The 26,946-nt window shown below is 40.7% G+C and overlaps 1 protein-coding gene across 1 annotated transcript in view; it reads left to right on the top strand.

Moving 5' to 3' along the window:
* LOC128660493 (uncharacterized) overlaps positions 1-26,946 on the top strand; it is a 300,304-nt gene that overhangs the window by 240,311 nt on the left and 33,047 nt on the right. The window contains exon 10 of the mRNA XM_053714380.1: positions 533-560. Within this exon, the coding sequence (XP_053570355.1) occupies positions 533-560 (28 nt within the window). The remainder of the gene's footprint in view (positions 1-532; positions 561-26,946) is intronic.

Below are 26,946 nucleotides of genomic sequence, written 5' to 3'. Positions count from 1 at the left end.
ATCAGGTAAGCATAAATTATGTTTTTTTTTTTTTTTTTTTTTTCTATATGATCAATCGGATAGAAAATAAATACCAAGTTCATCGGAGTGAAGCAGCTGGTGCCGTGCAACTAATTGCAGACCACCTAATCAATAATGAGATTGGTTAACCGTTTTTATGAATCTTACCGATTAGTTGTTTCAGCCCTACTAGGGAATGGTTGTTGCAACCCAGTAATGGGTTGCGAACCAAGGTTTGAAGATCCTTGATTTAAATGGTTATACTTCAGACAAGAGTGCTTTTAAAAAGGTATGCTTATTTTTCAAATTTAATATCAACACAAGACAGTTCATATCTCAAGTGGTGCCAAAGTAGCCGTCTGATGTTTTGGCATTAAACTATAGTCTAAGCTGTTTTTTCTACTAGGCACCTGTCAACAAATTTTATACAGTTTCCATTTGACAATGTGTACAGGGATGCAAATCTGAATTGATAGTTTCACCTCTCGCACTTTAATTGAAATTTTTTTTTTTTTTTTTTTTTTTTTTTTAGGCCTACAAAGTGGAGCATTGAAGAGAATGTAAGTGAAAAACAAAATGCATGTAATTTCCTTGTGTGTATGTATCAAAACTCCTTAGGCCACCATTGGATTTGTTTTATCAAAGTATTAATAACCATCCATATTTATTTCCAAGGGCAGGGAGAGTCCACAAATTCATTCGTTACTGTTGGGATTAAAACACCTGGCCACCAGGAGGAGGCAAGGTCACCCCAGCCAAAGCATTACATATCCCTTCCACTTCCCATACTCCCCGAGTTATTCCTATGTCAACTATGAGGCTGGTGACGAAAGTGCTCTGAATAAAATTTGATTTGAAGTCCTTTAATGGGCAGTTTCTCTGCACGATAGGACTGGGGTTATGCTGTGTCCATGTAATCCTCTTAGTGTGAGTATTGTTAGCTTTTAGCTGCTGGATGTCGCAGGGAACCTTCCTTGGCTTCCTTCCAGCTTTATTTGCCAACACCCCACCTGGCAAATAGTGTTAGCTTACACTGCTTTCCTTTCTACCTCAGGTCCCTGTCAGAAGTGGATGAAGATGTCAGACCTGGAAGTGCTGTGACTGCTCCACAGCAGAGACCCTGGAGGTAAGTGTCGCTATTCCTTCCTTCAGGACTGTAAGGGACAGATAAAGTATGAGGACACTGTTAGGTGCCAGATGGCATCTCAAACCTCTAAGGGTTCTGGGGCCACTTTTTTTTTTTTTTTAATCCTAGGGTTAGGGTAGTTATTATTTGCTGCAGATCAATTTCAGGGAACTGTAGCACCTAAAACAGTACAGATAGATTCGATAAGTGTTGCAAATAATTTTGTTTTGCTTTGGCATGAATGGGCTCTTGGCCCTTTTAATAGGGGGCTCAGACTGAGGTCATATAACCTTTTTGAAGGGCTTATTCATGAGTTAAGCTCGCAGCTGGCGCCTTTTTTCGAGCGATTTGCAGTGGGCGGTCCTCTTCTAGTCTCTGCACTACGTGGATTGCTACGCACTGACTTTCTTCTTGTCTCCGAGCACGATCAGAAGTTTCTGCTCAGCGCTGCTATCTACTCCGGAGCGGGAGATTGGTGAGTGCTTCAGTTAAAACAGGGACTTGGAGGCACACTTTGTTTGATCATTTCTTTGAATATTTTAATATTTTTGCAAGTTGGGAATTAGCTTTGCTATGGAGGACAATATAGAATTGGTAAATATTTTTTTTTTTTTTTTTTTTTATCTGAACAGTGCTTATATTGTGTATAGGCTCAGGTTTTCCCTCCTGCACAGTTTTGCTCGGAATGTGTCACATCAGTCTTAGTCCAAGTCTTATGGTACTAATTCTGGAAAAATGAAAACCCTCTTTGTCCAGGACATGCCTCAGCTTTCCCCTCAGTCCCCGTCCCAAAATGTTGTGTAGGCAGTTTCCTGCGGCTCAGCTTAGTCCTTTTTTGGGGGATTCTTTTTTTACCAGGGTACTTAGCGCTGCAGAAACAGCTGACTGAAGCGGCGCTGCAGAAACAGCTGACTGAAGCGGCGCTGCAGAAACAGCTGACTGAAGCGGCGCTGCAGAAACAGCTGACTGAAGCGGCGCTGCAGAAACAGCTGACTGAAGCGGCGCTGCAGAAACAGCTGACTGAAGCGGCGCTGCAGAAACAGCTGACTGAAGCGGCGCTGCAGAGTGCTTTACCTGTCTCGGATAAAATTAAACCGGTTTCCTCTGATACAGGAATCTCTTCAATTTGCATTGGTCAGTCTATCCCAACATTCTGAGGATGAACATACCTTAGTAGCCTCTGAAGGTGAGATTTCTGACTCTGTTGTGGAAAGAGCAGTGTAGCATGAAGAGACAAACTACCGATTCTATCTTTGAACACCTTCGTCTTTTTGCTCAGAGGTAATATAAACTTCGGATGTTCCTGATCCAAAACCATCTGAGGAACCGAAGCTTCCTAAATTAGACAGGGTTTATGACTTTAAACACAGAGCTCCAGAGGTTTTTCCTTTTCTGGCTCTCATGGTGGAGATAATTTCAATGGAATGGGGGAAACCTGGGATCCTGTCGTCTTAAGAAGTTGTTTCCAGTTCCTGACTCTAACCTGGAGTTGTGGTGTTTGATTCCCAAGTTGGACTGCGTTCTTTCCACCTTGGCCAAACATACTAATATTCCTCTCGAGGATAGTACATGCTTCAGGGACCACATGGATAGAAAGATGGAGGATACTTATGGAGAAATTTTCACCTGATTCCTCTGGCTTTGTGGTTCTATTGCGTCACAAATAAAGAAATTGGCTAAAGAGCCCTAATCCTGTCCTGAATTTCCTCTGAGTCTCAACCAGAGGTTAAAGTCCTGGTCATCATATGGTATCTTAATCTAGACTTCTCTTCTTACCCTTTAAGGGAAAGTTTTATTTGGTCCGGCCTGGGTTTCATCATTTCCATATGGTGGTAAGGGCTCTTTCCTTCCTCAGGATAAGAAAGCTAGAACCAAGGGTCGACAGTCTGGTAATTTTTGTTCCTTTCTTACATCCAAGGGACAGAGGTCGCCGGCTCCCTCCAAGTCGGATCAGCCCAAGAGTACCTGGAAGCCTAGTCAGTCTGGGAACAAGAACAAACAGTCCAAGAAACCCTCCATGAATGGATGGCCCCGACCCATGAATGGATCATGTAGTGGGCAGACATTTATTTTTTCAATACGATTGGTTTTGCGACGTTCCAGACCCCTTGGTCTTGGACGTGCTCTCCCAGGGGTTCAAGATATGGTTAAAGTCTGGTCTTCCAAGACGCAGATTCCTTCTGTCAAATCAAGTGAAGAGAACAGCTTTTTTAAATATTGTAAAAGACCTATCTGCACTGTGAGTTATTGTTCTGGTTCCCTCCCTTTTCATGTTCCCCAAGAAAAGAGGAAACTTTCCATCCAATTCTGGACCTTAAGTGTCTTGTTTCTAAAGGTTCCGTCCTTCATGATGGACTCAGATCCATTCTTCCTTTAGTTTAAGAAGGTCAGTTCATGACCACTATAGACCTGAAGGACACATCTTCATGTTCTGATCCACAGGGATCATTTTCAGTTTCTGCGGTTTGCCTTTCTGGACAAACACTTTCAATTTGTAGCTCTGCCCTTTGGACTAGCTACAGCTCTTATGACATTTGAGTAGGTACTAGGAACTCTGCCCCTTACCTGGACAATATCTTGGTTCAGGCTCCATCGTTTCCTTTGGCAAGTTCTCACACAGACTCCGTATCTTGTGTCTCCTTCAATACTACAGGTGGATGATAAATGTGGGTAAGAATTCCCTGGTCCCCAACACCAGGGTGTGTTTTTTGGGAACAATCATAGATTAGATCAGTCAGGATGATTTGCATAAACATCTAAAGTGATCCAAACTCCTCTCTGCATGTCTCTCGCTTCAGTCAACTGCATGCCCATGAGTGGCATAATGCATGGAAGTAGTTGGTCTCATGGTGGATTCCATGGTTATTTTTCCTTTTGCTCAATTTAATCTGCGACCTCTACAACTATGTATGCTCAGGCAATGGAACGGCTTTCATTCCGACCTATCCCAACAGATTGTCCTGGACAGCCATACAAGAGAATATCTCCTGGTGGCTCTGTCAGGGCCACCTGTCTCAAGGCATGTGCTTTGAGACTTTTGTGGGAGATTGTCACCATAAACACCAGCCTTCAAAGTGCGGTCTGGGGTCCTATGAAAGTGCATGGACCTGGTCACTGGAGGAGTCTACTCTCCCCATCAACATTCTGGAATTAAGAGCCATCTTCAGTGCTCAGGTCTCGTATCCTCAACTTCTTTCTGTCCGGTTTATCAGATTCAAATCGGACAACATAACATCTGTCATATCAATCATCAGGGAGAAACAAGGAGTTTCCTAGCTATAAGTCTCTTGCTTCCTTCAGTGGGCTGAGTCCTACAATTGTCACATTTCGGCCATCCAGACAATTGGGAGACGGCTTTCTTGAGCAGACAGATGTTTCATCCAGAAGGCTTGGCTCTTCACCCGGAGGTGTTCTCGGATATAACCCACACGTGGGGCATTCTAGAGATGGACCTCATGGTCTCTCGCCTCAATACCAAACTGCCTAGATAAGGGACAAGATTTAGGTATCATCAGGCAGTGCTGGTGGACGCATTAGCAGTTCCATGGAAGTTCAAGCTTATATATCTGTTTCTTCCGTTTGCTCTCCTTCCCAGAGTAATTGCCCGCATCAAGCAGGAGCGGTCTTCTGTGATACGAATTGCTCCAGCGTGGCCTCGCAGGACTTGGTTAGCAGACCTAGTAAAGATGTCATCCTTTCCTCCTTGGAAGTTGCCTAAGAGAGCGTACCTTCTCCTTCAAGGTCAGTTTCTTTTTCAAAATCTAGATTCTCTGAGGCTGACTGTGTGATTGAACAACTCGTCTGATTTATCACAAGATCGGGTGTACCCATCCTGTTGCGATGATCTAGGTTTCCCTTGGCATAAGGTGAGTTCCTCAAATTCTTTTTTCTCCAATAAGATTTGGAGAAGGGTTTTTCAGCTAGTTCTCTTAAAGGGACAGTCCACACCAGAATTGTTATAGTTTTAAAAGATAGATAATCCCTGTATTACCCATTCCCCAGTTTTGTATAACCAACAGTTATATTAATATACTTTTAACCTCTGTGATTATCTTGTATCTAAGCCTCTGCAGACTGCCCCCTTATTTCAGTTATTTTGACAGACTTGCAGTTTAGCCAATCAGTGCCTGCTCCCAAATAACTTCACATGCACGAGCACAGTGTTTTCTATATGAAATACATGAACACCCTCTAGTGGTGAAAACTGTTAAAATGCATTCTGAAAAGAGGTGGCCTTCAAGGTCTAAGAAATTAGCATACGAACCTCCTAGGTTAAGCTTTCAACTAAGAATACCAAGAGAACAAAGCAAAATTGGTGATAGATTGGAAAAAAGTTTTTTTTTTGGCCTAGACTGTCCCTTTAAAGGAAAGATTTCTGCTCTTTCTGTGTTAAACAAGAAGTTAGATAATTTTCCAGCTCTCAAGTCCTTTGTCCAGGCCCTGGTTAGAATCAGGCCTAAGTTTAAAACTGTTGCTCCTTTTTGGGCCTTTAACCTTGTTCTTCAGCTGTCTCCGTTTGAGCTTCTGCATTCTGTTGACATTCAAGTTTTGTTTTTGTTAGCTATTTTCTTCTCGAGGGGGTTTCTGAATTATCTGATTTACAGTGTGATCCCCCCCTCCTTTTCTTGTTTTCCATGCAGATAAGGCTGTTCTACGTACCAAGTTAGGCTTTCTACCTAAGGTGGTCTCTGACCGCAGTATCAATAAGGAGATTACAGTGCCTTTTTGTCCTAACCCTTCCTCTCAGAAGGAGCATTTGTTGCACAATCTGGATGTAGTGCACGCTTTAAAATTTTATCTTCACGCAACCAAGGATTTTAGATGATCTTCCTTGTTTGTTTTGTATGCTGGTAAGTGCAAGGGACAGAAGACCACTGCAACTACTTTTTCCTTTTCGCTGAGGGGTATCATTCGTCTGGCTTATGAAGAAGCTGGTCAACAGCCTCCTGAGAGGATTACGGCTCACTCTACCGGTGCAGTGTCCTTGAGCTTTTCAAAACGAAGCCTCTATGGCGCAAATCTGTAAGGCGGCTACCTGGTCTTCCTTTCATACCTTTTCAAAAAGATAAGTTAGATGTTTTTTCCTCAGCTCAGGCTTCCTTTGGGAGAAAGGTGCTTGAAGCGGTGGTGCCATCAGTTTAAGTCCACCTGCCTTATTTTCCCTTCCTGTTCATTCTGTGTCCTCTCTAGCTTGGCTATTAGATTACCAAAAGTAATGAATGCATTTGTGGACTCTGATTGTGAATAGATAGGGTTTAGTAGTGCGCTGGTAATAAAGGTTAGTTACCAAACACCTAAAATTAGAAAGATCCTTCCGTCTTTCAACAAACGATAGAGTAAGTGATTGGGGGTGATAGGTGCGCTACTGATAGCTGAAGGTATACTAAAAATATATTTAAATTTTTTTTTATTTTTTTTTCTTCTCAATAAAAGAGCTTTAAATAATGTGAAATTTATGTTGTGAGTTGCAGAGTGAAATATTTTAGATTTGAATAGGAGTTTCCACAAAAAACTGAAACTATGTAGTGTTCGTGTCTATATAAACATATTATTATCTAACACTTTAGTAAGATATAAAGAGGATTTGTATAGCCACTGTGGGTAGGAAATATATTTTATAAATATATATGAAATCCCACCCGAGATACCAAGTCGTGACATGCGGCGCTGTTCAGTCACCAGGTGAGAAGGGGAATCGGATGCTGTGAAACGGGTCTAAAGAAAAACAGGTACTTGATCCTATTGGGACAATATATGTATAGTAACCTGCTTCACCCGGAGATATTAATCCAGAAATAACTTTCTATATCTAACATCGGTTTATACATTTGGACTGTCATTTACATTAAACACAACTGGATATACGAATACCATATTACACTTGCCTATATGTTTAACGAAACGGACATTTATGCATAATTTTATGTATGGGGCAGCGTATATAAACACTATTTAAGTGTCACAAATGATCATTGGTTTTACATATTGAATATTTTATGCTATTAGGGAGACGTCCCTCTAATTTGATGTTTTTATTGTAATCAGTATATTGTTTATATGCATCTCATTATTTTATAAAATATATTTCCTACCCACAGTGGCTATACAAATCCTTTCTTTATATCTTACTAAAGTGTTAGATAATATGTTTATATAGACACGAACACTACATAGTTTCAGTTTTTTCTGGAAACTCCTATTCAAATCTAAAATATTTCACTCTGCAACTCACAACATAAATTTGTGGACTCTCCCTGCCTTTGGAAAGAAAACAAAAGTGATTCTTACTTGATAAATTATTTTCTTTCCTGGCAGGGAGTGTCCACGAACCCACACAATTTTTTCTTTTCTTTCTTATCTTCAGGCATCTCTGTACCCCTTGTATTTCTCCTACTTTTCTGTCTCCTTGGCTGAATGAGTGGGGGAGTATGGAACGTGGAAGGGATACTTAAAAGGAGCGTCAACACCAGAATTTTTGTTTAAAAATATAAAACCTTTATTACCCACTCCTTAGTTTTGCATAACACTGTTATATTATATTTATCTATGTGATTAACTTGTATTTAAGCATCTTCTGACAGCCCCCTGATAATATGAGATTTTATTTATTATATATTTACAGGTGGCCCTCGGTTTACGCCAGTTCAATTTGCGCCGTTTCAGAATAACAACCTTCTTTTTTGTTGTTGTTTTTTTTTTGTCATGTTACTGCTATTGAAAAGCAGTGCACTAATTAAAATAGCCAGTAGGTGGAGCTGTCCGCTTGTGTTGCAGCAAAGTTATGCAAGTTTAGCAGACTGAAATGAATCTGTGTACACAGAACAGACCTTGGCTATCGAGCAGCTTTCAAACAACAAGATCTTGCAGCCACTTCCCTATTACCTTCCTGTCCAGCTGCTTGAGGTGAGGGTGCCTAACTGCCTATTAATCACTCCAGATTGAAATGCATAGAATAGGTGTAGACCCAATATTATCTAAAGTGCTAACAATGCAGAGAACGGTTTGCAGAAAAATGCAAGTAAAAAAATGTTTTTGTTCATTATACTTAGTTTGGTGATAGTCTGTGTGATTAATTTGGTTTTAATGCTGTTTAGCATTTAAAGTCTTCACTTCAGCTTTAAAAATAATGTATTAGGTGTTATGTCAATTTTGAGATGGGCCTGGAACCGAACTCCCTCACTTCCCATTGGCTTACATTACAACAGTTTCAATTTACAACCATTCCTTCGGGAACCTAACCCTGGCGTAAAATGAGGGCTACCTGTACTTTCATTTTAGCCTATTAGTGCAGTGTCTGCCACAAGCATAACAATGTTATCTATATGGCTCACATGAACTAGCTCTCCCCTGTTGTGAAAAGCAAATAAAAAAAGCATGTGATAAGAGACGGCCTTCAAGTGCTTAGACATGATCATATGAGCCTTCCTAGGTTTAGCTTTCAACTAAGAATACCAAAGATCAAAACAAAATTGTTGATAAAAGTAAATTGGAAAGGTGTTTAAAATGACATGTCCTATTTGAAACATGAGTTTCTTTCCTAAGATATGGCGAGTCCAGAGAATCATCAATTACTAGTGGGAATATCACTCCTGGCCAGCAGGAAAAGGCAAAGAGCACTACAGCAAAGCTGCTATATATGTCACTACCCTTACCCATAATCCCCAGTTATTCTCTTTGCCTGCGGTGCAAGGAGGATGTGAAGTTTTGGTGTCTGATCTACAATCAATATTTTTTTATTTTAAAAGCAGAGTAGGTTTGCTCTAATCTTTCTAAAGGGTCTAGCCTTAGCCCATGTCAGTCTCTCTTCAGTAGGGCAGTGGTGGCTTTTAAGCAATTGGGAACTTGTGGGGTACAATCCTCACTGCGTTTTTCCAAAACATTTTCTTTCATGTAATTGGCAAGAGTCCATGAGCTAGTGACGTATGGGATATACAATCCTACCAGGAGGGGCAAAGTTTCCCAAACCTCAAAATGCCTATAATTACACCCCTCACCACACCCACAATTCAGTTTTACAAACTTTGCCTCCTATGGAGGTGGTGAAGTAAGTTTGTGCTAAGATTTCTACGTTGATATGCGCTTCTCAGTTCTCAGATATGCGCTTCTCTGTTATCTGTCGTAGAGATTCATCTCCTACCTCCCTTTTCAGATCAACGATATACTCTCATATTTCATTACCTCTAGTGATAACCGTTTCAGTACTGGTTTGGCTATCTGCTATATGTGGATGGGTGTCTTTTGGTAAGTATGTTTTCATTACTTAAGACACACTCAGCTATGGTTTGGCACTTTATGTATTTATATAAAGTTCTAAATATATGTATTGTACTTATATTTGCCATGATTCAGGTTTTCAGTACTTCCTTTTTTGCAGACTGTCAGTTTCATATCTGGGAAATGCTTTTTTAATGAAAAATTATTTCTTAGCTGGGGTAGAATCTCTTTTTCAAATTGACTCTTAAAATTCACGCACAGAATTAGGCTCGCGAGGGCGCAAAATGCCAATATTTATTGCGTCATGCGCGAAGTTGCGTTCGTTGACGCAAATTCTTCATTTCCTGTGTCTTAGTTGACGCTGAGTCCTTCACAAGGTTGTGTTATCTGACGCGAGTGTGTCGTTTCCGGACGTTTTTGGCGGCAAAAAATATTTTTATGTTTGTTGTGCGTCATACTTGGCAACAAATATTTTCTTTATTTAAGACCCCATTCCTTTTGCCTCTCCCCTTTTTCTATGTTAGAGGGCTGTGCTGTTTGCATTTTTTCCCATTCCTGAAACTGCCATATAAGGAAATTGATAATTTTGCTTTATATGTTTTTTTTTTTGTCTTACATTTGCAAGATGTCTCATTCTGATCCTGTCTCAGAATTCACTGCTGGATCCCTGCTGCCTGTTAACAGTTCTACCAAAGTGCATTTGTTGTAAACTTGTGGAGATTATACCTCCAGCTGTGGCTTGTAATAGTTGTCATGATAAACTTTTACATGCAGAAAATGTATCCATCAGTAGTAGTTCATTACCTGTTGTTGTTCCCTCAACATCTAATGCACAAGATATTCCTGTAAATTTAAAATATTTTTCCTGATTCTATTCAGAAGGCTTTGTCTGCCATTCCGCCTTCTAATAAATGTAAAAGGTCTTTTAAAACTTCTCATAGAGTTGATGAAATTTCAAATGACCAGCAACATACTTAATTTATCTTTCTCCAACATAGGTGTGTCCGGTCCACGGCGTCATCCTTACTTGTGGGATATTCTCCTCCCCAACAGGAAATGGCAAAGAGCCCAGCAAAGCTGGTCACATGATCCCCCCTAGGCTCCGCCTACCCCAGTCATTCTCTTTGCCGTTGTACAGGCAACATCTCCACGGAGATGGCTTAGAGTTTTTTAGTGTTTAACTGTAGTTTTTCATTATTCAATCAAGAGTTTGTTATTTTCAAATAGTGCTGGTACGTACTATTTACTCAGAAACAGAAAAGAGATGAAGAATTCTGTTTGTATGAGGAAAATGATTTTAGCAACCGTAACTAAAATCCATGGCTGTTCCACACAGGACTGTTGAGAGCATTAACTTCAGTTGGGGGAACAGTTTGCAGTCCTTTGCTGCTTGAGGTATGACACATTCTAACAAGACGATGTAATGCTGGAAGCTGTCATTTTCCCTATGGGATCCGGTAAGCCATGTTTATTACGATTGTAAATAAGGGCTTCACAAGGGCTTATTTAGACTGTAGACATTTTTTGGGCTAAATCGATTGATATTAACACTTATTTAGCCTTGAGGAATCATTTATTCTGGGTATTTTGATATAATAATATCGGCAGGCACTGTTTTAGACACCTTATTCTTTAGGGGCTTTCCCAAAGCATAGGCAGAGTCTCATTTTCGCGCCGGTGTTGCGCACTTGTTTTTGAGAGGCATGGCATGCAGTCGCATGTGAGAGGAGCTCTGATACTTATAAAAGACTTCTGAAGGCATCATTTGGTATCGTATTCCCCTTGGGTTTGGTTGGGTCTCAGCAAAGCAGATACCAGGGACTGTAAAGGGGTTAAAGCTTAAAACGGCTCCGGTTCCGTTATTTTAAGGGTTAAAGCTTCCAAAATTGGTGTGCAATATTTTCAAGGCTTTAAGACACTGTGGTGAAAGTTTGGTGAATTTTGAACAATTCCTTCATGTTTTTTCGCAATTGCAGTAATAAAGTGTGTTCAGTTTAAAATTTAAAGTGACAGTAACGGTTTTATTTCAAAACGTTTTTTGTACTTTCTTATCAAGTTTATGCCTGTTTAACATGTCTGAACTACCAGATAGACTGTGTTCTGAATGTGGGGAAGCCAGAATTCCTATCCATTTAAATAAATGTGATTTATGTGATAATGACAATGATGCCCAAGATGATTCCTCAAGTGAGGGGAGTAAGCATGGTACTGCATCATTCCCTCCTTCGTCTACACGAGTCTTGCCCACTCAGGAGGCCCCTAGTACATCTAGCGCGCCAATACTCCTTACTATGCAACAATTAACGGCTGTAATGGATAATTCTGTCAAAAACATTTTAGCCAAAATGAACCCTTGCCAGCGTAAGCGTGGATGCTCTGTTTTAGTTACTGAAGAGCATGACGACGCTGATATTAATATCTCTGAAGGGCCCCTAACCCAATCTGAGGGGGCCAGGGAGGTTTTGTCTGAGGGAGAAATTACTGATTTAGGGAACATTTCTCAGCAGGCTGAATCTGATGTGATTACTTTTAAATTTAAATTGGAACATCTCCGCATTTTGCTTAAGGAGGTATTATCCACTCTGGATGATTGTGAAAATTTGGTCATCCCAGAGAAACTATGTAAAATGGACAAGTTCCTAGAGGTGCCGGGGCTCCCAGAAGCTTTTCCTATACCCAAGCGGGTGGCGGACATTGTTAATAAAGAATGGGAAAGGCCCGGTATTCCTTTCGTCCCTCCCCCCATATTTAAAAAATTGTTTCCTATGGTCGACCCCAGAAAGGACTTATGGCAGTCAGTCCCCAAGGTCGAGGGAGCGGTTTCTACTTTAAACAAACGCACCACTATTCCCATAGAGGATAGTTGTGCTTTCAAAGATCCTATGGATAAAAAATTAGAAGGTTTGCTTAAAAAGATGTTTGTTCAGCGGGGTTACCTTATACAACCCATTTCATGCATTGTCCCTGTCACTACAGCCGCATATTTCTGGTTTGATGAACTGATTAAGGTGCTCGATAGTGACTCTCCTCCTTATGAGGAGATTATGGACAGAGTCAATGCTCTTAAATTGGCTAATTCTTTCACTCTAGACGCCTCTTTGCAATTGGCTAAGTTAGCGGCTAAGAATTCTGGGTTTGCTATTGTGGCGCGCAGAGCGCTTTGGTTGAAATCTTGGTCGGCTGATGCGTCTTCCAAGAACAAGCTACTAAACATTCCTTTCAAGGGGAAAACGCTGTTTGGTCCTGACTTGAAAGAGATTATCTCTGATATCACTGGGGGCAAGGGCCATGCCCTTCCTCAGGATCGGCCTTTCAAGGCAAAAAATAGACCTAATTTTCGTCCCTTTCGTAAAAACGGACCAGCCCAAGGTGCTGCGTCCTCTAAGCAAGAGGGTAATACTTCTCAGGCCAAGCCAGCTTGGAGACCAATGCAAGGCTGGAACAAGGGAAAGCAGGCAAAGAAACCTGCCACTGCTACCAAGACAGCATGAAATATCGGCCCCCGATCCGGGACCGGATCTGGTGGGGGGCAGACTCTCTCTCTTCGCTCAGGCTTGGGCAAGAGATGTTCTGGATCCTTGGGCGCTAGAAATAGTCTCCCAGGGTTATCTTCTGGAATTCAAGGGACTTCCCCCAAGGGGAAGGTTCCACAGGTCTCAGTTGTCTTCAGACCACATAAAAAGACAGGCGTTCTTACATTGTGTAGAAGACCTGTTAAAAATGGGAGTGATTCATCCTGTTCCATTGAGAGAACAAGGGATGGGGTTCTACTCCAATCTGTTCATAGTTCCCAAAAAAGAGGGAACATTCAGACCAATCCTAGATCTCAAGATCTTAAACAAATTTCTCAAGGTCCCATCTTTCAAGATGGAAACCATTCGAACTATCCTTCCTTCCATCCAGGAAGGTCAATTCATGACCACGGTGGATTTAAAGGATGCGTATCTACATATTCCTATCCACAAGGAACATCATCGGTTCCTAAGGTTTGCATTCCTGGACAAACATTACCAGTTCGTGGCGCTTCCTTTCGGATTAGCCACTGCTCCAAGGATTTTCACAAAGGTACTAGGGTCCCTTCTAGCTGTGCTAAGACCAAGGGGCATTGCAGTAGTACCTTACCTGGACGACATTCTGATTCAAGCGTCGTCCCTCCCTCGAGCAAAGGCTCACACGGACATCGTCCTGGCCTTTCTCAGATCGCACGGCTGGAAAGTGAACGTGGAAAAGAGTTCTCTATCCCCGTCAACAAGGGTTCCCTTCTTGGGAACAATTATAGACTCCTCAGAAATGAGGATTTTTCTAACAGAGGCCAGAAAGACAAAGCTTCTGGACTCTTGTCGAATACTTCATTCCGTTCCTCTTCCTTCCGTAGCTCAGTGCATGGAAGTGATCGGGTTGATGGTAGCGGCAATGGACATAGTTCCTTTTGCGCGCATTCATCTAAGACCATTACAACTGTGCATGCTCAGTCAGTGGAATGGGGACTATACAGACTTGTCTCCAAAGATACAAGTAAATCAGAGGACCAGAGACTCACTCCGTTGGTGGCTGTCCCTGGACAACCTGTCACGAGGGATGACATTCCACAGACCAGAGTGGGTCATTGTCACGACCGACGCCAGTCTGATGGGCTGGGGCGCGGTCTGGGGATCCCTGAAAGCTCAGGGTCTTTGGTCTCGGGAAGAATCTCTTCTACCGATAAATATTCTGGAACTGAGAGCGATATTCAATGCTCTCAAGGCTTGGCCTCAGCTAGCGAGGACCAAGTTCATACGGTTTCAATCAGACAACATGACGACTGTTGCGTACATCAACCATCAGGGGGGAACAAGGAGTTCCCTAGCGATGGAAGAAGTGACCAAGATTATTCTATGGGCGGAGTCTCACTCCTGCCACCTGTCTGCTATCCACATCCCGGGAGTGGAAAATTGGGAAGCGGATTTTCTGAGTCGTCAGACATTGCATCCGGGGGAGTGGGAACTCCATCCGGAAATCTTTGCCCAAGTCACTCAACTTTGGGGCATTCCAGACATGGATCTGATGGCCTCTCGTCAGAACTTCAAAGTTCCTTGCTACGGGTCCAGATCCAGGGATCCCAAGGCGGCTCTAGTGGATGCACTAGTAGCACCTTGGACCTTCAAACTAGCTTATGTGTTCCCGCCGTTTCCTCTCATCCCCAGGCTGGTAGCCAGGATCAATCAGGAGAGGGCGTCGGTGATCTTGATAGCTCCTGCGTGGCCACGCAGGACTTGGTATGCAGATCTGGTGAATATGTCATCGGCTCCACCTTGGAAGCTACCTTTGAGACGAGACCTTCTTGTTCAGGGTCCGTTCGAACATCCGAATCTGGTTTCACTCCAGCTGACTGCTTGGAGATTGAACGCTTGATTTTATCGAAGCGAGGTTTCTCAGATTCTGTTATCGATACTCTTGTTCAGGCCAGAAAGCCTGTACCTAGAAAGATTTACCACAAAATTTGGAAAAAATATATCTGTTGGTGTGAATCTAAAGGATTCCCTTGGGACAAGGTTAAGATTCCTAGGATTCTATCCTTCCTTCAAGAAGGATTGGAAAAAGGATTATCGGCAAGTTCCCTGAAGGGGCAGATTTCTGCCTTGTCGGTGTTACTTCACAAAAAACTGGCAGCTGTGCCAGATGTTCAAGCCTTTGTTCAGGCTCTGGTTAGAATCAAGCCTGTTTACAAACCTTTGACTCCTCCTTGGAGTCTCAATTTAGTTCTTTCAGTTCTTCAGGGGGTTCCGTTTGAACCCTTACATTCCGTTGATATTAAGTTATTATCTTGGAAAGTTTTGTTTTTAGTTGCAATTTCTTCTGCTAGAAGAGTTTCAGAATTATCTGCTCTGCAGTGTTCTCCTCCTTATCTGGTGTTCCATGCAGATAAGGTGGTTTTACGTACTAAACCTGGTTTTCTTCCGAAAGTTGTTTCTAACAAAAACATTAACCAGGAGATTATCGTACCTTCTCTGTGTCCGAAACCAGTTTCAAAGAAGGAACGCTTGTTGCACAATTTGGATGTTGTTCGCGCTCTAAAATTCTATTTAGATGCTACAAAGGATTTTAGACAAACATCTTCCCTGTTTGTTGTTTATTCAGGTAAAAGGAGAGGTCAAAAAGCAACTTCTACCTCTCTCTCTTTTTGGATTAAAAGCATCATCAGATTGGCTTACGAGACTGCCGGACGGCAGCCTCCCGAAAGAATCACGGCTCATTCCACTAGGGCTGTGGCTTCCACATGGGCCTTCAAGAACGAGGCTTCTGTTGATCAGATATGTAGGGCAGCGACTTGGTCTTCACTGCACACTTTTACCAAATTTTACAAGTTTGATACTTTTGCTTCTTCTGAGGCTATTTTTGGGAGAAAGGTTTTGCAAGCCGTGGTGCCTTCCATTTAGGTGACCTGATTTGCTCCCTCCCTTCATCCGTGTCCTAAAGCTTTGGTATTGGTTCCCACAAGTAAGGATGACGCCGTGGACCGGACACACCTATGTTGGAGAAAACAGAATTTATGTTTACCTGATAAATTTCTTTCTCCAACGGTGTGTCCGGTCCACGGCCCGCCCTGGTTTTTAAATCAGGTCTGATAATTTATTTTCTTTAACTACAGTCACCACGGTACCATGTGGTTTCTCCTATGCTATTATTCCTCCTTAACGTCGGTCGAATGACTGGGGTAGGCGGAGCCTAGGGGGGATCATGTGACCAGCTTTGCTGGGCTCTTTGCCATTTCCTGTTGGGGAGGAGAATATCCCACAAGTAAGGATGACGCCGTGGACCGGACACACCGTTGGAGAAAGAAATTTATCAGGTAAACATAAATTCTGTTTTCTCTGATGAGGATCTATCTGATTCAGAAGATCCTTCCTCAGATATTGACACTGACAAATCCTCTTATTTAAAATGGAGTATATTCGTTCTTTGTTAAAAGAAGTGTTGATTACATTGGATATGGAGGAAACTAGTTCTCTTGATATTAAAACTAGTAAACGTTTAAATTCTGTTTATATTCCTCCTGTGGTTATTCCAGAGGTTTTTCCAGTTCCTGATGCTATTTCAGATATGATTTCTAAGGAATGGAATAGGCCTGGTGGTACTTTTATTCATTCTTCAAGGTTTAAAATATTGTATCCTTTGCCAACTGTTAGATTAGAGTTTTGGGTAAAGATCCCCAAAGTTGATGTGGCTATCTCTACTCTTGCTAAACGTACTACTATTCCTACAGAAGAGTACTAATTTTAAAGATCCTTTAGATAGGAAACTTGAATCTTATCTAAGGAAGGCTTATTTATATTCAGGTCATCATCTTAGGCCTGCAATTTCTTTGGCTGATGTTGCAGCTGCTTCAACTTTTTGATTGGAAACTTTAGCGCAACAAGTATCGGATCATGATTTGTCTAGCATTGTTAAATTAATTCAACATGATAATTCTATTTGTGATGCCATTTTTGATATCATCAAAATTGATGTTAGATATGTCTTTAGCTATTTTAGCTAGAAGAGCTTTATAGCTTAAATCTTGAAATGCTGATATGACTTCTAAGCCCAGATTCCAATCTCTTTCTTTCCAAGGTAATAAGGTATTTGGTTCTCAGTTGGATTCAATAATTTCAACTGTCACTGGGGGGAAGGGAGTTTTTTTGCCTCAGGATAAAAGATCTAAGGGTAAATCAAAAGCTTCTAATCGGTTTCTGATAAAATAAGGAACAAAAATCTGATCCTTCCGCCAAGGAATCTGTTTCCAGTTGGAAACCTTCCTCAAATTGGAATAAATCCAACCCATTTAAGAGATCAAAGCCAGCCCCCAAGTCCGTGTGAAGGTGCGGCCCTCATTCCAGCTCAGCTGGTGGGGGGCAGATTAAGATTATTCAAAGATGTTTGGATCAATTCGGTCCAAAATCAATGGATTTAGAGTATTGTCTCTCAGGGGTACAGAATAGGATTCAGAGTAAGACTGCCTGTGAAGATTTTTTCTCTCACGCATTCCAGCAAACCCAGTAAAGGCTCAGGTTTCCTGAAGTGTGTTTCAGACCTGGAGTTATCAGGGGTAATCATGCCAGTTCCGTTTCAGGAACAGGGTCTGGGGTTTTATTCAAATCTATTCATTGTCCCAAAGAAGAAAAATTCATTCAGACCAGTTTTGGATCTACACATTTTGAATCGATATGTAAGAGTACCAACTATCAAAATGGTGACTATAAGGACTATTCTGCCTTTTGTTCAGCAAGTGCATTATATGTCCACAATAGACTTACAGGATGCATATCTTCATATTCCGATTCATCCAGATCACTATCATTTCCTGAGATTCTCTTTTCTAGACAAGCATTACCAATTTGTTGCTCTTCCTTTTGGTCTAGCGACAGCTCCAAGGATCTTTTCAAAGGTTCTCGGTGCCCTACTCTCTGTAATTAGAGAACGGCGTATTGCGTTGTTTCCTTTTTTGGACGATATCTTTGTACTTGCTCAGTCTTTATGTTCTGCAGAATCAACTAGTGTTTCTTCAGAGACATAGTTGGAGGATCAATTTACCAAAAAGTTTTTTGATTCCTCAGACAAGGGTAATCTTTTTAGGTTTCCAGATAGACTCGGTGTCCATGACTCTGTCCCTAACAGACAAGAGACTATTAAAATTGGTTTCAGCTTGTCAGAACCTTCAGTTTCAATCATTCCCTTCAGTGGCTATGTGCATGGAAGTTTTAGGTCTCATGACTGCAGCATCGGACGCGATCCCCTTTGCTCATTTTCATATGCAACCTCTCCAGCTTTGTATGCTGAACCAATGGTGCAGGGATTATACAAGGATATCACAATTAATATTCTTAAATCCCAATGTTCGACTCTCTCTGACTTGGTGGTTAGATCACCATCGTATGGTTCTAGGGGCCTCTTTTGTTTGTCCAACCTGGACTGTGATGCAAGTCTTTCAGGTTGGGGGGCTGTTTGGGATCTCCGACAGCACAAGGGGTTTGGAAATCTCAAGAGGCGAGATTACCAATAAATATTTTAGAACTCTGTGCGATTCTCAGGGCTCTTCAATTTTGGCCTCTGTTGAAGAGAGAACCGTTCATTTGATTTCAGACAGACAATATCACAACTGTGGCATATGTCAATCATCAGGGCGGGACTCAGTCCTCAAGCTATGAAAGAAGTATCCCTGATACTTGTTTGGGGCGGAATCCAGCTCCTTTCTAATTTCTGCGGTTTATATCCCAGGTATGGACAATTGGGAAGCAGATTATCTGTCAGACTTTACAACCCGGGAGAATGGTCTCTCCACCCAGATGTGTTTTCTCAAATTGTTCAGATGTGGGGGCTTACAGAAATAGATCTGATGGCATCTCATCTAAACAAGAAACTTCTCAGGTGTCGATCCAGGGATCCTCAGGCGGAAGTAGTGGATGCGTTGACACTTTTTTGGTGTTATCAACCTGCTTATATTTTCCCGCGTCTAGTTCTTCCACGAGTGATCTCCAAAATCATCATGGAACAATCGTTTGTGCTGCTGGTGGCCCCAGCCTGGCCTCGCAGGTTTTGGTATGCGGATCTTGTTTGGATGTCCAGTTGCCAACCTTGGCCACTTCTTTTAAGGCCAGACCTATCGCAAGGTCCGTTTTTCCAGCAGGATCTCAAATCATTAAATTTGAAGGTATGGAAATTGAACGCTTAGTACTTAGTCATAGAGGTTTCTCTGACTCAGTGATTAATACTATGTTGCAGGCTCGTAAATATGCTTCTAGAAAGATTTATTATCGAGTTTGGAAGACTTACATTACATGGTGTTCTCCTAAATTCTCTTGGCATTCTTTTAGCATTCCTAGAATTTTACAGTTTCTTCAGAATGGTTTGAATATAGGTTTGTCTGCAAGTTCCTTGAAAGGACAAATCTCTGCTCTTTCTGTTTTATTCCACAGAAAGATTGCTAAACTTCCTGATATTCGTTGTTTTGTACAGGTTTTGGTTCGTATCAAGCCTGTCATCAAATCAATCTCTCCTCCTTGTAGTCTTAATTTTGGTTTTAAAGGCTTTACAGGCTCCTCCATTTGAGCCTATGCATTCTTTGGACGTTAAACTACTTTCTTGGAAAGTGGTGTTCTTTTTCGCCATCTCTTCTGCTAGAAGAGGTTCTGAATTATCTGCTCTTTCTTGTGAATCTCCTTTTCTGATTTTTCATCAGGATAAGGCAGTTTTGTGGACTTAATTTAAATTCTTACCTAAGGTTGTGAATTCAAACAGCATTAATAGAGAAATGGTTGTCCCTTCCTTGTGTCCTAATCCTAAGAATTCATTGGAGAGATCTTTACATTCTTTGGATGTGGTGAGAGCTCTGAAATATTATGTTGAAGCTACTAAAGTTTTCTGGACTTCCAGTCTATTTGTTAGCTTTTCTGGTTCCAGGAAAGGTCAGAAGGCTTCTACCGTTTCTTTGGCATCGTGGTTAAAGCTTTTGATTCATCAAGATTATTTGGAGTCGGGTAAAACCCCACCACAAAATTACAGCTCATTCTACCAGATCAGTTTCCACTTCTTGGACTTTTAAGAATGAAGCTTCAGTTGATCAGATTTGCAAAGCAGCAACTTGGTCTTCTTTGCATACATTTACTAAATTCTATAATTTTTATGTATTTGCTTCTTCGGTAGCAGTTTTTGGTAGAAAAGTTCTTCAGGCAGCTGTTTCTATTTGATTCTTCTGCTTCTGATTTAAGTTTTTTCTTTTCAATTATGTGAATAAACTTATGTTGTGGGTTGTGGATTAATTTTTTTTTCCAGCGGGAAATGGCTGTTTTTATTTTTATCCCTCCCTCTCTAGTTCCGCTTCTTGGGTATTGCTATCCCATACGTCACTAGCTCATGGACTCTTGCCAATTACATGAAAGAAAACATAATTTATGTAAGAACTTACCTGATAAATTCATTTTTCATATTGGCAAGAGTCCATGAGGCCCACCCTTTTTATGGTGGTTATGATTTTTTTGTATAAAGCACAATTTACAAATTCCTTTAATACTTTTTACTCCTTTATTATCACCCCACTACTTGGCTATTCGTTAAAATGAATTGTGGCTGTGGTGAGGGGTGTATTTATAGGCATTTTGAGGTTTGGGAAACTTTGCCCCTCCTGGTAGGATTGTATATCCCATACGTCACTAGCTCATGGACTCTTGCCAATATGAAAGAAATTAATTTATCAGGTAAGTTCTTACATAAATTGTTTTTATTGTTTTTTTTTTTTTGTTTTGTTTTTTTAAGCCTGTTTTCAAGAAAGTTTTTTTTTTTTTTAGAAAGGCTTTTTTGTCAGCTGTATGACCGCTCCTTTTTAGGAAGGTTTTGATTCTTTGATATAAGTTTTTCTTTCATGTAATTAGCAAGAGTCCATGAGCTAGTGACGTATGGGATATACATTCCTACCAGGAGGGGCAAAGTTTCCCAAACCTCAAAATGCCTATAAATACACCCCTCACCACATCCACAATTCAGTTTTACAAACTTTGCCTCCTATGGAGGTGGTGAAGTAAGTTTGTGCTAGATTCTACGTTGATATGCGCTCCGCAGCAAGTTGGAGCCCGGTTTTCCTCTCAGCGTGCAGTGAATGTCAGAGGGATGTGAGGAGAGTATTGCCTATTTGAATACAGTGATCTCCTTCTACGGGGTCTATTTCATAGGTTCTCTGTTATCGGTCGTAGAGGTTCATCTCTTACCTCCCTTTTCAGATCGACGATATACTCTTATTTATATACCATTACCTCTGCTGATTTTCGTTTCAGTACTGGTTTGGCTTTCTACAAACATGTAGATGAGTGTCCTGGGGTAAGTAAATCTTATTTTCTGTGACACTCTAAGCTATAGTTGGGCACTTTTATATAAAGTTCTAAATATATGTATTCAAACATTTATTTGCCTTGACTCAGGATGTTCAACATTCCTTATTTTCAGACAGTCAGTTTCATATTTGGGATAATGCATTTGAATCAATCATTTTTTCTTACCTTAAAAATTTGACTTTTTTTTCCCTGTGGGCTGTTGGGCTCGCGGGGGCTGAAAATGCTTCATTTTATTGCGTCATTCTTGGCGCAGACTTTTTTGGCGCAAAAAATCTTTTCTGTTTCCGGCGTCATACGTGTCGCCGGAAGTTGCGTCATTTTTTGACGTCCTTTTGCGCCAAAGATGTCTGCGTTCCGGATGTGGCGTCATTTTTGGCGCCAAAAAGCATTTAGGCGCCAAATAATGTGGGCGTATTATTTGGCGCCAAAAAATATGGGCGTCGCTTTTGTCTCCACATTATTTCAGTCTTGTTTTTTCTTTGCTTCTGGTTACTAGAAGCTTGTTCTTTGGCATTTTTTCCAATTCCTGAAACTGTCATTTAAGGAATTTGATCAATTTTGCTTTATATGTTGTTTTTTCTCTTACATATTTCAAGATGTCTCACGTTGCATCTGAGTCAGAAGATACTTCAGGAAAATCGCTGTCTAGTGCTGGAACTACCAAAGCTAAGTGTATCTGCTGTAAACTTTTGGTAGCTATTCCTCCGGCTGTTGTTTGTATTAATTGTCATGACAAACTTGTTAAGCAGATAATATTTCCTTTAGTAATGTACCATTGCCTGTTGCAGTTCCCTCAACATCTAAGGTGCAGAATGTTCCTGATAACATAAGAGATTTTGTTTCTGAATCCATCAAGAAGGCTATGTCTGTTATTTCTCCTTCTAGTAAACATAAAAAATCTTTTAAAACTTCTCTCTCTACAGATGAATTTTTAAATGAACATCATTCTGATTCTGATGACTCTTCTGGTTCAGAGGATTCTGTCTCAGAGATTGATGCTGATAAATCTTCATATTTATTTAATGGAATTTATTCGTTCTTTACTTAAAGAAGTACTAATTGCTTTAGAAATAGAGGATTCTGGTCCTCTTGATACTAATTCTAAACGTTTAGATAAGGTATTTAAATCTCCTGTGGTTATTCCAGAAGTTTTTCCTGTTCCTAATGCTATTTCTGCAGTAATTTCCAGAGAATGGGATAAATTGGGTAATTCATTTACTCCTTCTAAACGTTTTAAGCAATTATATCCTGTGCCGTCTGACAGATTAGAATTTTGGGACAAAATCCCTAAAGTCGATGGGGCTATTTCTACCCTTGCTAAACGTACTACTATTCCTACGTCAGATGGTACTTCGTTTAAAGATCCTTTAGATAGGAAAATTGAATCCTTTCTAAGAAAAGCTTATCTGTGTTCAGGTAATATTCTTAGACCTGCTATATCTTTGGCTGATGTTGCTGCAGCTTCAACTTTTTGGTTGGAGACTTTAGCGCAACAAGTAACAGATCATGATTCTCATAATATTATTATTCTTCTTCAGCATGCTAATAATTTTATCTGTGATGCCATTTTTGATATTATCAGAGTTGATGTCAGGTTTATGTCTCTAGCTATTTTAGCTAGAAGAGCTTTATGGTTTAAAACTTGGAATGCTGATATGGCTTCTAAATCAACTCTACTTTCCATTTCTTTCCAGGGTAACAAATTATTTGGTTCTCAGTTGGATTCCATTATCTCAACTGTTACTGGTGGGAAAGGAACTTTTTTACCACAGGATAAAAAATCTAAGGGTAAAAACAGGGCTAATAATCGTTTTCGTTTCAACAAAGAACAAAAGCCTGATCCTTCATCCTCAGGAGCAGTTTCAGTTTGGAAACCATCTCCAGTCTGGAATAAATCCAAGCCTTCTAGAAAGGCAAAGCCTGCTTCTAAGTCCACATGAAGGTGCGGCCCTCATTCCAGCTCAGCTGGTAGGGGGCAGGTTACGTTTTTTCAAAGAAATTTGGATCAATTCTGTTCACAATCTTTGGATTCAGAACATTGTTTCAGAAGGGTACAGAATTGGTTTCAAGATGAGACCTCCTGCAAAGAGATTTTTTCTTTCCCGTGTCCCAGTAAATCCAGTGAAAGCTCAAGCATTTCTGAATTGTGTTTCAGATCTAGAGTTGGCTGGAGTAATTATGCCAGTTCCAGTTCTGGAACAGGGGATGGGGTTTTATTCAAATCTCTTCATTGTACCAAAGAAGGAGAATTCCTTCAGACCAGTTCTGGATCTAAAAATATTGAATCGTTATGTAAGGATACCAACGTTCAAAATGGTAACTGTAAGGACTATCTTGCCTTTTGTTCAGCAAGGGCATTTTATGTCCACAATAGATTTACAGGATGCATATCTGCATATTCCAATTCATCCAGATCATTATCAGTTCCTGAGATTCTCTTTTCTGGACAAGCATTACCAGTTTGTGGCTCTGCCGTTTGGCCTAGCTACAGCTCCAAGAATTTTTACAAAGGTTCTCGGTGCCCTTCTGTCTGTAATCAGAGAACAGGGTATTGTGGTATTTCCTTATTTGGACGATATCTTGGTACTTGCTCAGTCTTTACATTTAGCAGAATCTCATACGAATCGACTTGTGTTGTTTCTTCAAGATCATGGTTGGAGGATCAATTCACCAAAATGTTCATTGATTCCTCAGACAAGGGTAACCTTTCTGGGTTTCCAGATAGATTCAGTGTCCATGACTCTGTCTTTAACAGACAAGAGACGTCTAAAATTGATTTCAGCTTGTCGAAACCTTCAGTCACAATCATTCCCTTCGGTAGCCTTATGCATGGAAATTCTAGGTCTTATGACTGCTGCATCGGACGCAATCCCCTTTGCTCGTTTTCACATGCGACCTCTTCAGCTCTGTATGCTGAATCAATGGTGCAAGGATTACACAAAGATATCTCAATTAATATCTTTAAAACCGATTGTACGACACTCTCTAACGTGGTGGACAGATCACCATCGTTTAATTCAGGGGGCTTCTTTTGTGCTTCCGACCTGGACTGTAATTTCAACAGATGCAAGTCTCACAGGTTGGGGAGCTGTGTGGGGATCTCTGACGGCACAAGGAGTTTGGGAATCTCAGGAGGTGAGATTACCGATCAATATTTTGGAACTCCGTGCAATTTTCAGAGCTCTTCAGTCTTGGCCTCTTCTGAAGAGAGAATCGTTCATTTGTTTTCAGACAGACAATGTCACTACTGTGGCATACATCAATCATCAAGGAGGGACTCACAGTCCTCTGGCTATGAAAGAAGTATCTCGAATTCTGGTTTGGGCGGAATCCAGCTCCTGTCTAATCTCTGTGGTTCATATCCCAGGTATAGACAATTGGGAAGCGGATTATCTCAGTCGCCAAACGTTGCATCCGGGCGAATGGTCTCTTCACCCAGAGGTATTTCTTCAGATTGTTCAAATGTGGGAGCTTCCAGAAATAGATCTGATGGCGTCTCATCTAAACAAGAAACTTCCCAGGTATCTGTCCAGATCCCCGGATCCTCAGGCGGAAGCAGTGGATACATTATCACTTCCTTGGAAGTATCATCCTGCTTATATCTTTCCGCCTCTAGTTCTTCTTCCAAGAGTAATCACCAAGATTCTGAAGGAATGCTCGTTTGTTCTGCTGGTAGCTCCGGCATGGCCTCACAGGTTTTGGTATGCGGATCTTGTCCGGATGGCCTCTTGCCATCCGTGGACTCTTCCGCTACGACCAGACCTTCTGTCGCAAGGTCCTTTTTTCCATCAGGATCTCAAATCCTTAAATTTAAAGGTATGGAGATTGAACGCTTGATTCTTGGTCAAAGAGGTTTCTCTGACTCTGTGATTAATACTATGTTACAGGCTCGTAAATCTGTATCCAGAGAGATATATTATAGAGTCTGGAAGACTTATATTTCTTGGTGTCTTTCTCATCATTTTTCTTGGCATTCTTTTAGAATTCCGAGAATTTTACAGTTTCTTCAGGATGGTTTAGATAAAGGTTTATCCGCAAGTTCTTTGAAAGGACAAATCTCTGCTCTTTCTGTTCTTTTTCACAGAAAGATTGCTAATCTTCCTGATATTCATTGTTTTGTACAAGCTTTGGTTCGTATAAAACCTGTCATTAAGTCAATTTCTCCTCCTTGGAGTTTGAATTTGGTTCTGGGGGCTCTTCAAGCTCCTCCGTTTGAACCTATGCATTCATTGGACATTAAATTACTTTCTTGGAAAGTTTTGTTCCTTTTGGCGATCTCTTCTGCCAGAAGAGTTTCTGAATTATCTGCTCTTTCTTGTGAGTCTCCTTTTCTGATTTTTCATCAGGATAAGGCAGTGTTGCGAACTTCTTTTGAATTTTTACCTAAAGTTGTGAATTCTAACAACATTAGTAGAGAAATTGTGGTTCCTTCATTATGTCCTAATCCTAAGAATTCTAAGGAGAAATCATTGCATTCTTTGGATGTTGTTAGAGCTTTGAAATATTATGTTGAAGCTACTAAGTCTTTCCGAAAGACTTCTAGTTTATTTGTTATCTTTTCCGGTTCTAGAAAAGGCCAGAAAGCTTCTGCCATTTCTTTGGCATCTTGGTTGAAATCTTTAATTCATCTTGCCTATGTTGAGTCGGGTAAAACTCCGCCTCAAAGGATTACAGCTCATTCTACTAGGTCAGTTTCTACTTCCTGGGCGTTTAGGAATGAAGCTTCGATTGATCAGATTTGCAAAGCAGCAACTTGGTCCTCTTTGCATACTTTTACTAAATTCTACCATTTTGATGTGTATTCTTCTTCTGAAGCAGTTTTTGGTAGAAAAGTACTTCAGGCAGCGGTTTCAGTTTGAATCTTCTGCTTATGTTTTTCATTAAACTTTATTTTGGGTGTGGATTATTTTCAGCAGGAATTGGCTGTCTTTATTTTATCCCTCCCTCTCTAGTGACTCTTGCGTGGAAAGATCCACATCTTGGGTAATCATTATCCCATACGTCACTAGCTCATGGACTCTTGCTAATTACATGAAAGAAAACATAATTTATGTAAGAACTTACCTGATAAATTCATTTCTTTCATATTAGCAAGAGTCCATGAGGCCCACCCTTTTTTTGGGGTGGTTATGATTTTTGTATAAAGCACAATTATTCCAATTCCTTATTTTATATGCTTTCGCACTTTTTTATCACCCCACTTCTTGGCTATTCGTTAAACTGAATTGTGGGTGTGGTGAGGGGTGTATTTATAGGCATTTTGAGGTTTGGGAAACTTTGCCCCTCCTGGTAGGAATGTATATCCCATACGTCACTAGCTCATGGACTCTTGCTAATATGAAAGAAATGAATTTATCAGGTAAGTTCTTACATAAATTATGTTTTTTGGCGTTTTTTTTCCCCACTTCCTGTAGAGTTCCACGCATGCATTCCACAAAACATGCATGCGCAAAATAGTCACCGGATAAAAACGCTCCTGATTGGCTGGGCGTATTGGGAGAACAATGCGATACTGCACATGCGCAAAGCGGATTGCATAGAAGTAAGCCTGTCTGGCAACAGTCTTGCTGATTGATCAAAATATATAATCAATAGATATGACGTCACGGGGCTGGCGAGAGAACACATAAGACGGACTTATTACAAGATTTGTGTTAATCGTAATATAATGTATTACATGAAATGTGTAAATTTATTTAAATAGAACCAAATTATTCCTTTAATCAATTAATATGGAGTTTACCATCCCTTTTAAGCTTCATGCCG

Source organism: Bombina bombina, chromosome 5, assembly GCF_027579735.1.
Source record: "Bombina bombina isolate aBomBom1 chromosome 5, aBomBom1.pri, whole genome shotgun sequence".
Classification (NCBI taxonomy): Eukaryota; Metazoa; Chordata; class Amphibia; order Anura; family Bombinatoridae; genus Bombina; species Bombina bombina.
Note: the sequence above shows the minus strand (reverse complement) of the source record. Positions and strands in the feature narration are given on the sequence as shown.